Here is a 14493-nt window from a genome sequence, read left to right as displayed (position 1 = left end):
GTTAAGCGTAGGCTCAAAGTTGGCTAACAATAGAAGATAAAAGGTAAGCTATTTGGGTAAGTGGCTAATGAAATAATGGCCTCAATCACACAAATGCATGAATACAAGAAATAAATGGACATATAGTAATCAAGCAAATCAAGGATCACAATCATAGAAAGAGAACAATTTCACACAAGAATGGAGAATAAGTGGTTATAAAATGTAACCACCTCATTAGGCTCAAGTCTCACAAGCTTGTGTTCTTAATTCAATACATGCTTCACAAAGTATGAATTCAAGCAAGTTTCACCAAAAGTTTTCCTCAATCAATTGGGTTAGTGCCCTATGATTAAATTTCTTGAAAAATCTCAATATTTGACTAAGCATTATTGTGATTGAAAAATTCAAAAATTTCCTTAGTTTACCCTTTCCTTTTCTGCTTAAAACCAATTTCTTATGCAAAAAGGGTGACTAAGTTTTTGCAATTCAAAGTATGATTTCTAATCACAACCACAAACTAAAAAGAAAGATATGCAAAAATGTATAAAGCAAAATCCAACTAAAAGTATGAAATCTATCATCTAAAACATCTAAAGATATCCATAGGCATCAAAGTATCTAAAATCCAAAATAAGCAGTAAAGATATTCAAAATAAACTCAAAATAGCAAGAGTATCTAAAATAAGCTCAAAATGCATCAAATATATACAAATGGTATAAAATAACTAGGAAAGTGGCCAAAATATTCACCGGTCCTCTAATGGTGCTACCGGTGACCTCCCCACACTTAAGACCAAGCATCGTCCTCGATGCTAAACCGGAGGATCAGTGGAAGGTACAACGGTAGCTGCTGAATCTGGCTGAGGCGGTGGAACCGGCTCCTCATGGGTCTGTGGTGTCTCTGTGGTGTCAGGAGCAACTGGAGGTGCATCCTGCTGAGTCGGTGCCTCCGCGTCCTCCTCCTGATGATCCTGCTCATCGGAGGCCGGAGAGTCTAGAATTGAAGGTAACTCAGCACCAAGAGAGATGAGCGCCTGATCCATCCGGTCCAGTCCGCGTCGGACATAGAGCCTCTCGCGCTCCAAAAACCGAAACAGACGCTGGACCAGTAAGTAAGTAGGCTCAGGTGCTGAAGGAGTAGCTGTCGATGAAGATGGAGCTGCTGCTGTGGAAGAGGATGGGGCTGCTGTAGAGGCTGACGGTCCTGCTGTCCCCACTACTGCTCTAGCCCTGGAACGGCGTCTAGCTGGGGGCTTCTCGTGCACCCAACCACCCTAAGGAATAGTAACCTCCTTCTCATCGTCATCTGGGGGTGGTGGTATCACATCATCATCCAGCCAGGGAACCTCAGCTACGGCGGCCATACTAGTGACCAAAGTAGGGAATGGAAGTAGGCCACGAATATGCGCCCGCCACATACACTGCCGGATAAGTCGAGGAAAATAAACATCCTTCCCCTCCATAACACACCCAATCAGCAGAAGCATCTCCATAGGGATCTCAGAGAAGTGAGTGGTAGGTAAGACATAGTGGGCAAATATCTCTGCCAAGTCTTGGCCTCTCTAGTCAGCTGAGCAAAGAGCATCCCCTTAGGCTTAGTGTTGTTCGCATCCATGACCCATGTAGCATCTGGTAAACCGATCACGCGCCTAAGCGCCTCATAATCAAAGGTCATGCTGTGAATAGCCAACTCAGCCTGCTGATGAGCGCAGGTGCCATCAGGAAGATGTCGGCACTGCAAAGCCTCCTCTATAGCAGTCTCAGTAATCATGACCTCTCTACCCCTCAACTGAACAGAATCCAAAGTGGGACGGAAGAAGTTGCAATAAAATTCCTTCACCCAAGAGATGTTGATATTCCCTAAATCTCTGTCAACAATGTCCATACCCAACTCTAGGATCTGACTAGTAATTGACCGTCCCACATCATTGGGAAGGATAAGCTTCTTCTCGGTATTCAGTTTCTTTATCTGATACTTGGAAAGGCGAAGCTCACAGTAAAGATTGGGGAACTTAGTTGGGTCAGTAGAAGGTAACAACTGATTTTTTTTTCTTCGTCATTCAGAGGATTCTTAGCATAATTCTTGTAGATGGAGGGAATAGAGGGTGTAGAGTGTTTTCTTTTCTTAGAAGAAGTGGCTATAGCCTTTCCTTTATCCGACATCCTGAAAAAGAATTATGATAGAATATAAGCAATAAAGCATGTAGCACAAAGCAAAGAAAGTATGTTCAGGATATCACTTGACCAATAAACAATCATGATGTGAACTGAACTTGAAAGGTAAATCGGTAAACTCGTAAGCATAAGCGAACAAGAAACCAAGGATGCAATGTCCACGAAAGTCAACCGCTCTAATTCATTAAGCAATATTATCATCGTACTTTTTGAAAAAAATGGTTAAAGAGAATTAAATGTGAGTGGAAGTGGAATGGTTAAGGAAATTAGTAAGTTGGAAAAGTGAGTTAGTGGTATGATGATAATGAGGCCCAAAAAAAATAGGAGTCGTGGTTCATGTTCACAACGTTCAAGGCCAATTCCAGAAGTCAAAAGTAACGAGAATTAGCCCAAAATTATAATAAAGACCAAAGTGAAATTAAATTTCTTGAAAATTGGGCAGCATCTCGGCTTAAAATTGGACGTTCCCGGATGGCAACATAGCACAACTAGCATGATTACAATATCAACTAATCACAGCAGCAAGAAGATAGCATCGAGGCAGCACAGATTGCAAACAGAGCAACTCAAAATTGGCACTTATCAGGCAAGTCAACAAACAGAATATGAACACAAACGGAGCACTTATCAGGCCTAGAATCCTCTATCCAGCCCTAGCTACCTAACCGCAATTATTTCTAACTAACCTATCATGCAACATTTGAATTCAAACTAACTAACAGAAAATTACAGTAGCTAACAGAATTGAACAATTAAAAACAAACAGAATTTGAGCAGGAACCTGGGAGCGGGGAAAAACTGAGAATGGGAAGGGGAATTGTGGCTTGGAACAGAGGCAGCAGAATCAAGAGTCGCGCCGCCGTGGACGATGACGGTGAAGATGGCGGCGGCTACGGCGGCGTGTGGTTCGTGCAAGAGAACGGAGGGCAAAGTGAGTGGATGAGAGAGAGAGGGCGAATGGGCGTTGGTTGATGGTGAGAGAGAGAGGTTGGCCGTGCGGTGGTGGCGACGGCGTGTGGCTCGCGGCGGTTGAGGGTGAGAAGAAGAAAAAAAATGATGAGGGAGAAGAGAGTGCGCGACTGCGCAACGCTCTTCGCGTATTAGGGTTATCCCTATTTTTGAATCGACGCGAGCGCGCACCTTGCGCGTCCGCGTACATTGAAGAAACTAGGGACCCACGCGTGAGCGTACAGCGCGCTCAAGCGTGGATGGGCAAACTATTCAATAGCGCGTGCGCGTACAGCATGCGCACGCGTACACGAGGTTGGGCTTGAGGCTTAGAGTGGGCTTGACGCACGCCCAACTCTCGGGGCAAAGGCCTAGAGTGGCAGCATCATGTAAGGGACGCGCGCGCGGCAAGCGCGCGTCCGCGTACATTGAGAATTTGTCTTAAGGCGCGCTAGCGCGATGCGTGCGCTCGCGTCTGTTCCTCCTTTTTGGCATATGGGCGCGTACGCGGCGAGTGCGCGTCCGCCGAAATTGAGTTGGGCTAGTGGCTTAAAGTTGGCCCAGATCTAGCACAACTCTCTGGGGCTTGGCTCAAAAGTTGCAGCAGCAGATCGACGCGGACGCGGCAGGTGCGCGTCCGCGTGCACTTCCCTGTTCTCATGATCGGCGCGCACGCATGTAGTGCGCGTCAGCGTGGGTTGTGTTGGGCTCAGGGCGTAGTGTTTGCCCAAGAGAGGCCCAACTCTCGGGAATGTGGGTGATGATGCATCCGCTCCTGGACGCGTGCGCGTACAGTGTGCGCGCGCATCCACCCCCTCTCCCCTTTTTTTTTTTTAGAAAAATTATGCTCAGGTGCTCCCCATACTGTTCACAACTCTTTATGCATCTACTACTAAACACAAAAATGCAATTCACAAAAATGCAACATGATATTATTCATCTACTACTAAACACAACATACATGTGACTATACCAACAATTAAGTTGTACAAACAAATTTATATGAAACATCTACCTGCAATGGTAACTCAAATCACTTATTAAGCAAATTTAAAAGAGAGTGGAAAGAGTTTACCATGGTGGGGTGTCTCCCACCTAGCACTTTTAGTTTAAGTGCTTAAGTTGGACATTTTGAGGCGCTTATTGTCATGGTGGCTTATGTTTGTACTCATCCTTGAATCTCCAAGGATCCTTGCTTCTCAATTGGTTGACAGAATTTCCAACCATTTTCATCAAGCTTGGGCAAAGTTCTACCCAAGATATGAGTCTCCATAGTTGGTCTTCACATAGCAAACCGGGATCCCATATCTTATCCTCACACCCATTCGTTATTTGAGTTTCATGATTTTTCCGTACGGGTGGTTGACATAAGGGTGATTGACACATAAAATTCTTTTTATTCCACCAATGCTTCCTTCTAGACCCATATACGGGGATTTTCGTTCCATCCTCATTCCTATACCTTAGAGTCTTGGCCTTTATGATTTTTATACCGAATTTCTAACCATTACACAATTCTTTCCTACTCTTGACTCTACAAAGAGCTGGAAGTTGACCATCATTTTCAATTAAACCATATTCAAGTGAGAAAGTGAAGCTTAGGGATGAGAGTTTTACCCACTTGAATGTTGTGTTGGATGGTGTCTTGGGAAGGGAGACCTCCCCACACTTAGACAATGCAAGGTCTACTTCGCTAGGCTCTTCTTTTGTTGTTTCCACCTCTTCACAGGCTTCTTCATGTTCAACCTTATCCCCTTTTTCACTTGGCTTGGTGTTGTCTTCAAGAACGTTATCTTGTCCAATGGGAGGTGATTCAATTTTGGATAGGAATTCATTGATGAATGAATCCATCTCTTGATCGACATCTTCATATTCTCCAATCTCAATATACACCATGCCCTTTTCTGTTCCTTGGGAGGTTGTGCACACTCTTCTATAATTTCAACTTCATGTCCAATGGGAGAGGATTCCGGAGAGGATTCCATTGTAGAGAGAAATTCATCCATGATTGAATCCATTTCTTGATAAGCTTCTTCCAAATCTCCAACGATGATATGCCTTGGAGGTTGCGCACCATCCTTAACATCAATATCAAGCTTCTTGGAAGAGTTCTCCATGATGCTACATTCCTTTGGACTTTCAACATCCCCTAAATCTTCAACCACTTCCTCCTTTTTTCCAATGATCATAGGCTCCTCCCAATGTTCTAACACAAAACTTGATTCTCCCTTCTCTACCGGATTGTCCAATTTCTCCTTCATACTTTGCTCTTCTTTTGACTTTTCACATGTCGTCATGGAAGTACCTTGAGTATTCAAACCTTGGTGGGCTAAAGTGTGCACCACCTTGGTCAAATTAGTCACAAACTCAAGTGTATCCCACTTCATGGCTTCTTGTCCTTGGAGTAACAAAGTGAGAGGATTGTCTATTGGGGCTTGGGGTGAGTAAGAAGGTTCATTATTTTAGGAAGAGGGTTTATGGTAGGAAGGTGGTTCTTCTTGGTGGAATTGTGGAGGTGGTATGCATCGAGGTGGTTCTTGGTAGTAGTGGTCTTAGAATTGTGGTTCCATGTATCGCTCATATGGTTCAAAAGTTGGATGGTGTGGCGAATATGGATTGGGTTCATATGGAAGTGTTTGGTGAAAATAGGCTTGTGAGTGCGATTGGTGTTGAGGGTATGTTTCATAGGCGTATGGTGGTGGTGCTTGAAAGTTACAAGGGGATTCACCATAGCCATTTGATTGGTGTGCATCATAGAATGACTCTTCTTCATAGTGCATTGGTGGAGGTTATTGCCATGAGGATTGATCATAAGCATATAGCTCCTCCCACCTTTGATTGTCCCATCCTTGGTACACATCCTCATTGAAGTTCTCATCACCTACAACATAGTTGTAATCACACTCATAGCCAAAGTGAGAATTCATGGTGGAAAGAGAAAATAAAATTCTACAACTTGCAAATAAAGCAAAAAGCAAGATATTCACACTATTCACATATGTACAATAACCAATAACATAACACCATCGCACTCCCCGGCAACGGCGCCATTTTAATGATGATTGGATTTTTGATGGTATAGATTTTACAAATGAATTCTCATTGCAAGTATAGTTTCTAAACCAACAATAATCCTTTCATACAAAAGATTGTTTGTCACAAGTAACAAACCCCTAATTTTATAAACCGAAGTATTCAAACTTCGGGTCGTTCTCCCTAGGAATTACAATGAAGTGTCTTGTTATTGGTTGTGAGTTGTTTTGGAGTTTTGATAAGAGGCATGAAAGTAAATGGCAATGAAAATAAACTAACAACTAACAAAACTCTTGGCAAGATATGAGAACTAGAAATCCTATCCTATTTACCTTTCTCAATTGTGATGAGAATTGTTCATTGTTACCACTTAGTTAACCTCTAACCATGGAGGGAAGTCAAGTGGATGAATCAATTTGATTCCTCAAGTCCTAATCAACTCCTAAAGGAATGACTAGCTTTAGAGACATTCAAATCAATTAGCTACTTCTAATTATCAATCAACAAAGGAATTAGATAACTCAAGTGTTACTAATTACTCTACCTAGGCCAAGAGGAACAAAACCTACACTAAAACCCAACCAAGCATTTCATCAAACACTTGGAAGGCATAAAAGGAAAACATAGTAAATCAACAACAAGAATGAAATCTAGCAATAATTATTGCAAAGAATTAATAACAACAATCGAGTAAATCACAATTATCATGAATTACCTCAAATTGCATTATTGAAAGAAAACAAAGGAACAAGAGCATCTCAATTACAAAACCTAGAAACAAAATAAGAGAAATCACAACAAGAGAGTAGGGAGAGAAAGAAGAACCAAAGTGTAGCAATCATCAATTGAAGGTAGAAGTAGAAGAAGACTTGAATTAAACATAGAACTATGAGATCCTAATCTAACCCTAATTCTAATTCTAGAGAGAAGTGAGAGCTTTTCTCTCTAAACTAACTCTAAACTAATCCTAATTATGCTATATGCTAGAATTCATTGCCTTCCCCTCAATCCTTGATCCTTTTATTCCTTTCTCTCAGCAATTGGCGCCAAAATGGGTTCAGAAACTCTCTCAAATCGCCAGGCACGTGTTGCTTTAATGAAGTCATGTGCGATCATCGACGCGTGCACGCACGGTAAGCGTGCGCGTCCCTGGCCGATTCTGCAATGTGCGCGCGAGCGCCTTGTGCGCGTGCACGTGCTTGGTCGAGATCAATTCTTTGGTTTTTGTGCTTCTCTCCACTTGCATGCTTTCTTCCTTGCTCCCTTGATCCATGTCTAGCCTATTTCAACCTGAGATTACTAGCAAACACATCAAGGCATCTTATGGAATCAAAGAGGAATTAGAATTCATCAAAATAAAGCTTAGAAAGCATGTTTTTACAGTTAAGCACAATTATGGGAGAGATTACAAAACCATGCCAATTTATAGGTTAAATGCGATAAAAGGTTATCAAAATACTCTAAATTCAATACAAGATAAACCCTAAAAATGGGGTTTATCACTCGCCTAGAAAAGCAAACTTCAGAGAGGGAGGCAAGAGCTTCAACTCATGCTTGGGTGGCCCTTCCTCCTTAGCATGCATGTTTGGTTCCCCCTCTTTTAGTGGTGAATCATCAATTTCTAGCAAACCATCCTCTAAAGGGGGTTCCAAAATACTATCAAGCTCTTTCGCTTCTGAGATCTCTTAAATCAATGGCTCAATAAAATCAACTCTCATATATCTCTCAGAATCACTAGGATGTTGCAAGGCCTCAAGCACATTAAGAATAACCTGTTCATCATTGACCCTCAGAGTCAACTTACCCTTTTGCACATCAATATGGGCTCTCTTTGTAGCTAGAAAAGGTCTTCCCAAAATAGTGGAAGCATTCACATCATCTTCCATATACAGTATCACAAAATCAACAGAAAAAATAAATGGTCCTACTTTGACTAACAAATTCTCAACAACTCCAAGAGGGAATTTAATTGAATGGTTAGCAAGTTGAAAAGAAATTCTAGTGAGCTTTACCTCATCAATTTGGAGCTTTGTCATCAAAAAAAGTGGCATGAGATTGATACTTGCTCTAATATCACATAATGCCCTCTGAATAGTGATATCTCCAATGGTGTAAGGAATTAAAAAGCTTCCCGGATCTTGCATCTTCTCAAGGAGATCCTTCTGAATAATTGCACTACATTCCTTAGTGAGCAGTATTATTTCACTCTCTTTCCAATTCCTCTTGTTGGTCAATAATTCCTTCATGAATTTAGCATAGAGAGGCATTTGCTCTAAAGCCTCGACAAAAGGAATGTTGATCTGAAGATTCCTGAAGACCTCTAAAAATCTCAAAAATTGCTTATCTTTGGATGCCTTCTAAAGCCTCTGAGGATATGCCATTTTAGGCTTGTACTCAAGCACTGAAGACTTCACTTTGTATTGCTCAACATCAATCGGAAAAGCGTTGCTTGGGTGCCTCTCAAGGGCGTGTTCCACCTTGTCTTGAGCCTTCTCCAGAGCTTCTTTTTCAACTGTCTCCTCATTAGCATGAGCTTCTTTACCTGCTATCTTACCACTTCTCAGATGTATGGCCTTGCACTCTTCCCTTGCGTTGGGCACTGTATCACTGGGGAAGGCATTTGGAAGCCTCACAACTACTTACTTACTTAACTAACCCATTTGAACCTCTAAGTTTCTAATTGAAGCTCTGGTTTCTTGCATAAAATTATTAGTATTCTTGGAGAGTTCTGCAACTAGAGATTCCAAGTCAGAAGGCTTTTGAGAAAAGGGATGCACATGGTATGGTTGAGAAGACTGAAACTGATGGTTATTATTGTTGAAATTATTCTTATTGAAATTACCCTTAGTAGAGTTGTTATTGTTGTAGTTTGGTTGCCTTTGTGGTTAATTTCTTCACAAAAAATATGGGTGATTCCTCCATTCCAGATTGTAAGTCTTACAGAAAGGATCATTATTAGAGAGTTTGGAGAAATTGCCCATGTAATTAACCTGTTCAGAGGAAAATTAACCATAATCATAACTCTCACCTTGAGAAAATTCACCATTTATCTCATAAGAAGCATCTTGGGTATTGGTACGCAAAATCGTTATCTCACACACTTTCTTCACAACTCCGCGTAGCTGACCAGCAAGTGCATTGGGTCGTCCAAGTAAAACCTTACGTGAGTAAGGGTCGATCCCACGGAGATTGTCGGCTTGAAGCAAGCTATGGTCATCTTGTAAATCTTAGTCAGGCAAATTCAAATGGTTATGGGGTTTTGATAATTAAAGACAGATAAAACATAAAATAGGATAAAGATACTTATGTAATTCATTGGTAGGAATTTCAGATAAGCATATGGAGATGCTTTGTTCCTTTTGAATCCCTGCTTTCCTACTGCTTTCATCCAGTCATGTGTACTCCTTTCCATGGCAAGCTGTATGTTGGGGGATCACCGTTGTCAATGGCTACCATCCGTCCTCTCAGTGAAAATGGTCCGGCTACGGCTTACGTAGGGCTAATCATCTGTCGGTTCTCACTTATGTTGGAATAAGATCCAATGATCCTTTTGCGCACTGTCACTACGCCCAGCACTCACGAGTTTGAAGCTCGTCACGGTCATCCCATCCCAGATTCTACTCAGAATACCACATACAAGGTTTAGACTTTCCGGATCTCAAGAATGCTGCCAATTGATTCTAGCTTATACCACAAAGACTCTGATCTCACGCAATGGAAGGCTCTGTTGTCAAGAGAGGCAACCATGTATCACGGACCAGGAGGCCAAGAGATATACATTCAAGCTTGTTTTCAGGTAGAACGAAAGTGGTTGTTAGGCACACATTCATAAGTGAGAATGGTGATGAGTGTCACTTGATCATCACATTTATCATGCTGAAGTGCGAATGAATATCTTAGAACAAGAATAAGCTTGAATTGAATAGAAAACAGTAGTGATTGCATTAATTCATGAGGAACAGTAGAGCTCCACACCTTAATCTATGAGGTGTAGAAACTCCACCATTGAAAATACACAAGTGATGAAGGTCCAGGCATGGCCGAATGGCCAGCCCCCTAAACGTGATCAAGAGATCAATATTGATACAAAGATAGTCTCAAAAATGATCTAAAGATCTCTCCCCTTTTCTTCTAAATACAATAGTAAAAGGTCCTTTTTATAATGAACTAGTAACCTAGGGTTTACAGAAATAAGTAAATGATGCAGAAATCCACCTCCGTGGCCTACTTGGTGTGTGCTTGGGCTGAGCATTGAAGCTTTCACGTACATAGGCTTTTCTTGGAGTTAAACGCCAGCTCTGGTGCCAGTTTGGGCGTTTAACTCCAGCTTTTATGCAAGTTTTGGCGTTTAACGCTAGAAAAGGGTAGAAAGTTGGCGTTAAAATGCCAGTTTGCGTTATCAAATCTCGGGCAAAGTATAGACTATTATATATTGCTGGAAAGCCCAAGATGTCTACTTTCCAACGCAATTCAGAGCGCGAAAATTGAGCTTCTATAGCTCCAGAAAATCCATTTTGAGGGCAGGGAGGTCAGAATCCAACAGCATCTGCCGTCCTTTTTCAGCCTCTGAATCAGATTTTTGTAAAGGTCCCTCAATTTCAGCAAAAAATACATGAAATCACAGAAAAACACACAAACTTATAGTAAAGTCCAAAAATGTGATTTTTTCATAAAAACTAATAATTATATACTAAAAACTAACTAAATCATACTAAAAACTACCTAAAAACAATGCCAAAAAGCGTATAAATTATCCGCTCATCAGGTATTGATAGCTGTGACTTGTAATCTACCCAAGTGTTGAGTAATGGCATTTATCTATTGAGACATGCCTTTATTCTGAGTAAGAATAGTATCCATAGTATCTAGTTCGATTACTCCTTTCGTCGCGGTGATTCTCTCAAAAGAGTACAAATACTGGTTGTTAGCATCCATCTCAGTCAACTCTAGAGCCTCTTTAGTGATTTTCTTCATATGAAGGGATCCTCTTGTAGAAGTATCCAAAAAAGTCCTGGAAGCCTTAGTAATCCCATCATATGAAGGGACACTTTCTGAGCATAACTTTGTACCATTCCCAAGCATCATTGAAAGATTCACCCTCTTGTTTCCTGAAGGTCTGAATATCAGTCCTTAGCTTGATCAGCCTCTAAGGTGGAAAGAATTTAGTCAAGAATCTGCTGACCACATTATCCTATGTATCCAGGCTCTTCTTGGGTTGTGTGTCAAGCCACTGCTTGGCTCGGTCCTGTACAGCAAACAGAAAGAGCAACAACTGATAAACATCAGGATGGACTCCATTAGTCTTCATAGTATCATAAATCTGTAGAAAATTAGAGATAAACAAGTTTGAGTCTTCCTGCAGGAGTCCATAAAACTAACAATTTTGTTGCACCAAAGTAACAAGTTAAGGCTTCAACTCAAAATTATTAGTATTCATAGGGGGTACAACAATGCTACTGCCATAGAAAATGGGATTTGAAGCAGTGTAAGAGCCAAGAGTCCTCCTGGGTAGCTTAGGAGCATTAAGAATAGCAACATTGTTGATGTCATATGGCTTTATAGTGATATTTTTAAGCTTTTTCCTCAGAATTGTCCTTGAGACTTTCAACAGTTTTATAAGCTCTAACCTATTGTTAGCATCTTCTTACGGTCCATTCAATCTTAAGATTAAAATCAAAAAGAGGTTTCTTATCCTTGTTCCTACTCATAAATAGGCAGAAAATAAGAAAAAGTGAGAATCTCTACATCAAATTGAAAAGAATCCCCAATGAAGTAAACTAAGTAAAAGAAATAAAATAAAATAAGCCAAACAAAATAAAGGAAATTTCTGAAAAAAAGAGGAAAAATAGAAAGCAAAGAAAATTAAAAAATTTAAAGGAGAAATATAAGTAAATTAAAGCAAGAAAACGTTTAATCTTGGTAATCAAACAATGGGTGGTTGTGAACATAGTTAATCCCTGGCAATGGCGCCAAAAACTTGATGCAAATTTTGAATACCACAAATTAACTGGCAAGTGCACCGGGTCGCACCAAGTAATAACTCAGGTGAGTGAATGTCAATCCCACGAAGATTAATGGAATGAGTAGTAATAGTTGAGTGATTAGACTAGTTAGACAACCTAAAATGAATGGTTTCGAGTTCAAGTAGCAAAAGAGTAATTCAAAAAGTGCAAGAAAGCAAACAGTGAATGGTTGGTGAAAATAATATGAGAGAACAGTTAAGGATTTGGAGATGTTTAAACTTTTGGATTAATAGTTCTTATCAATTACTTTAATCAAGCAAAGATTCAATTCATGGCAAACTTTAAGTGATTAAACCCTAATTTCTTAGCAATTTAATCTCATATAACTCAATCAACTGCCCATTCCTTGGTCACTTAATTTAAATTAGAAGATTAAGTCCAATTCCAGTTTATTAACCACACAAACCCTAAGTACCCTCAAATAAGGAGAATATATTTCACGTATCTTGTTAAATCCAGATAATTAAAGAGTTGTGAGGAATTGATTACAAGTTTTAATTCTAGTGATATAACTTTTCCAAGCGACGCGTACGCGTGACGAGCGGCACGCGCCTCACTGAAGTGAAATCGCTGGGGGCGATTTTTGAGCTGATTTCTGGTCCAGTTTCGAGCCCAGTATGTAGATAAGAGGCTGGGAGTGAAGGAAGATGGAGGAGAGACACATTCATACACTTTAGTTTTAAAGAGATGTAGAATTTTAGAGAGAGAGGCTCTCTCTTCTCTCTAGATTTAGGGTTCTTAGTTTTCTTCCTTTTAGATCTAGATCTCATTCCTCCTTTGCTTTAGTTTTCCTTTACTTTTATTTGTTCTAGTACTTTACTTTTTTTGTTTGTTCCTTTATTTTGTCAATTTTAGTTTATGAACCCTTTTGTTGAACTCCTCATCCCTTTTCCAAGGCTCAGAGGAGATCCAATTATGGAGAGTTTCTTTTCCAAGATAACTAACTAATTGATTTAAGATCGAAAGCTTTCTAGTAAATCAAGAGAAAAGAAAGAAGAAGAAGAATGAAAACTATAATTGATCCATCAAATTACAACAGAGCTCCCTAACCCAATGAAAAGGGGTTTAGTAGTTCATAGCTCTGGATAAGGAAGATGATAGAGAAGAGTACATTCTAAAGTAAACTAGAAATTGCAGAGTGTAGTTCTCCAAAATGCCAAGCTACTTTCTAGTTCAAAATTACTCCTATATATACTACTCTTCATCATCTTCTAGTCAGCTCTTCAAGTCTTGGATATGGGCCTTTGATCTTGAGTTGAAGTAGTTACAATCTTCAATGGCCTCAGCTTTGCTTGCAGAAAAAATGCGAGTCAGGCATGGGAGGACATTAGTTAGGACGTTAGTGGTGTTAACGTTAAGAGAAACTGTGGGTTCGAGAACGTTAGTGACGATAACCTTTTTCACTAACGCTCCAAACCAAGTTGATCCACGTTAACTTCAATGTTAGTGGCACTAACGTGACCACTAACGTTGCCTCTTAGTCCTTCGCAAACGTTATTGGCATTCACCTTTACCAATAAAGTTGCCTCTTAGTCCTTCACAAACGTAATTGGCATTCACCTTTACCAATAACGTTGCTCTTTGCTTCTTTTCCCCACGTTAGTGTAACTAACATGGCCCTTAACGTGGGCATGCCCAAGCTTCGAGAGCTTTAGTGACACTTACCTTTGTCACTAACGCTTCAAGTGCCCCTTCTTCCCACGTTAGTGCCTCACGTTAATTGCATTAACGTGACCACTAACGTGGTGGTGATTGCCATCTCCAACGTTAGTGACAAAGGTGAGTGTAACTAATGTTGGCCTATCATTCCTCGTTCAACGTTACCCTTCACGTTAGTGGTCTTAACGTGACCACTAACGTCGGTAATATTGGCTTAGTCCAACATTAGTGACAAAGGTGAGTGTCACTAACGTTGCCGATTGCTTTCTCCTCTCACGTTAGAGTTCACGTTAATTGGATTAGCGTGACTCTTAACCTGGCTAAGTGTGCCCTTTTGGAACGTTAGTGGTATTCACTTTTACCACTAACGTTGGAGCTCCCTTTTTCCTCCACGTTAGCTACCACGTTAATTTAATTAACGTGGCAACTAACGTGGGCTATGATGGCTTCGAAGGCATAATTGGCGATTACTTTTTCTATTAATGCTGCAAGCTTATTCCCATTCCACGTTAGTGGTCACGTTAATTAGATTAACGTGGCTGCTAACGTGGCTCTTCGTTGCTTCCTTTGTCCTAAAATCAAGCAAATAAAGTGCATCAAAACTCTGTTCTAAGTCATGAGATCATGCATTATCCATTTTATCATTCAATTCCTGCATAATTCTCATGAAATC

At 40.5% G+C, this 14493-nt stretch overlaps 1 protein-coding gene across 1 annotated transcript; it reads right to left on the bottom strand.

Annotated features, from left to right (window-relative positions):
• Positions 1 to 7823: 7823 nt before the first annotated feature.
• On the bottom strand, positions 7824 to 8405 carry LOC130933987 (uncharacterized). Its single transcript, XM_057863578.1, has 2 exons — positions 8201 to 8405; positions 7824 to 8017 (listed from the first exon to the last, which is right to left on the bottom strand). The coding sequence occupies exons 1-2, from the start codon at positions 8403 to 8405 to the stop codon at positions 7824 to 7826; spliced, it is 399 nt and encodes a 132-aa protein (XP_057719561.1).
• Between the last annotated feature and the right edge of the window lie 6088 nt (positions 8406 to 14493).

The sequence above is a fragment of the Arachis stenosperma genome, chromosome 6, assembly GCF_014773155.1.
Source record: "Arachis stenosperma cultivar V10309 chromosome 6, arast.V10309.gnm1.PFL2, whole genome shotgun sequence".
NCBI lineage: Eukaryota > Viridiplantae > Streptophyta > Magnoliopsida > Fabales > Fabaceae > Arachis > Arachis stenosperma.
This window is presented reverse-complemented; position numbering and strand designations above follow the sequence as displayed.

Excerpts from the sequence above, each read along its gene's own strand:
- LOC130933987 (XM_057863578.1), bottom strand. The coding sequence starts at position 8,405 with ATGCCTCTCTATGCTAAATTCATGAAGGAATTATTGACCAACAAGAGG. Across the intron at positions 8,018-8,200 it reads ATTATGTGATATTAGAGCAA|ATGATGTGAATGCTTCCACT; the intron begins GTATCAATCTCA and ends TGTATATGGAAG.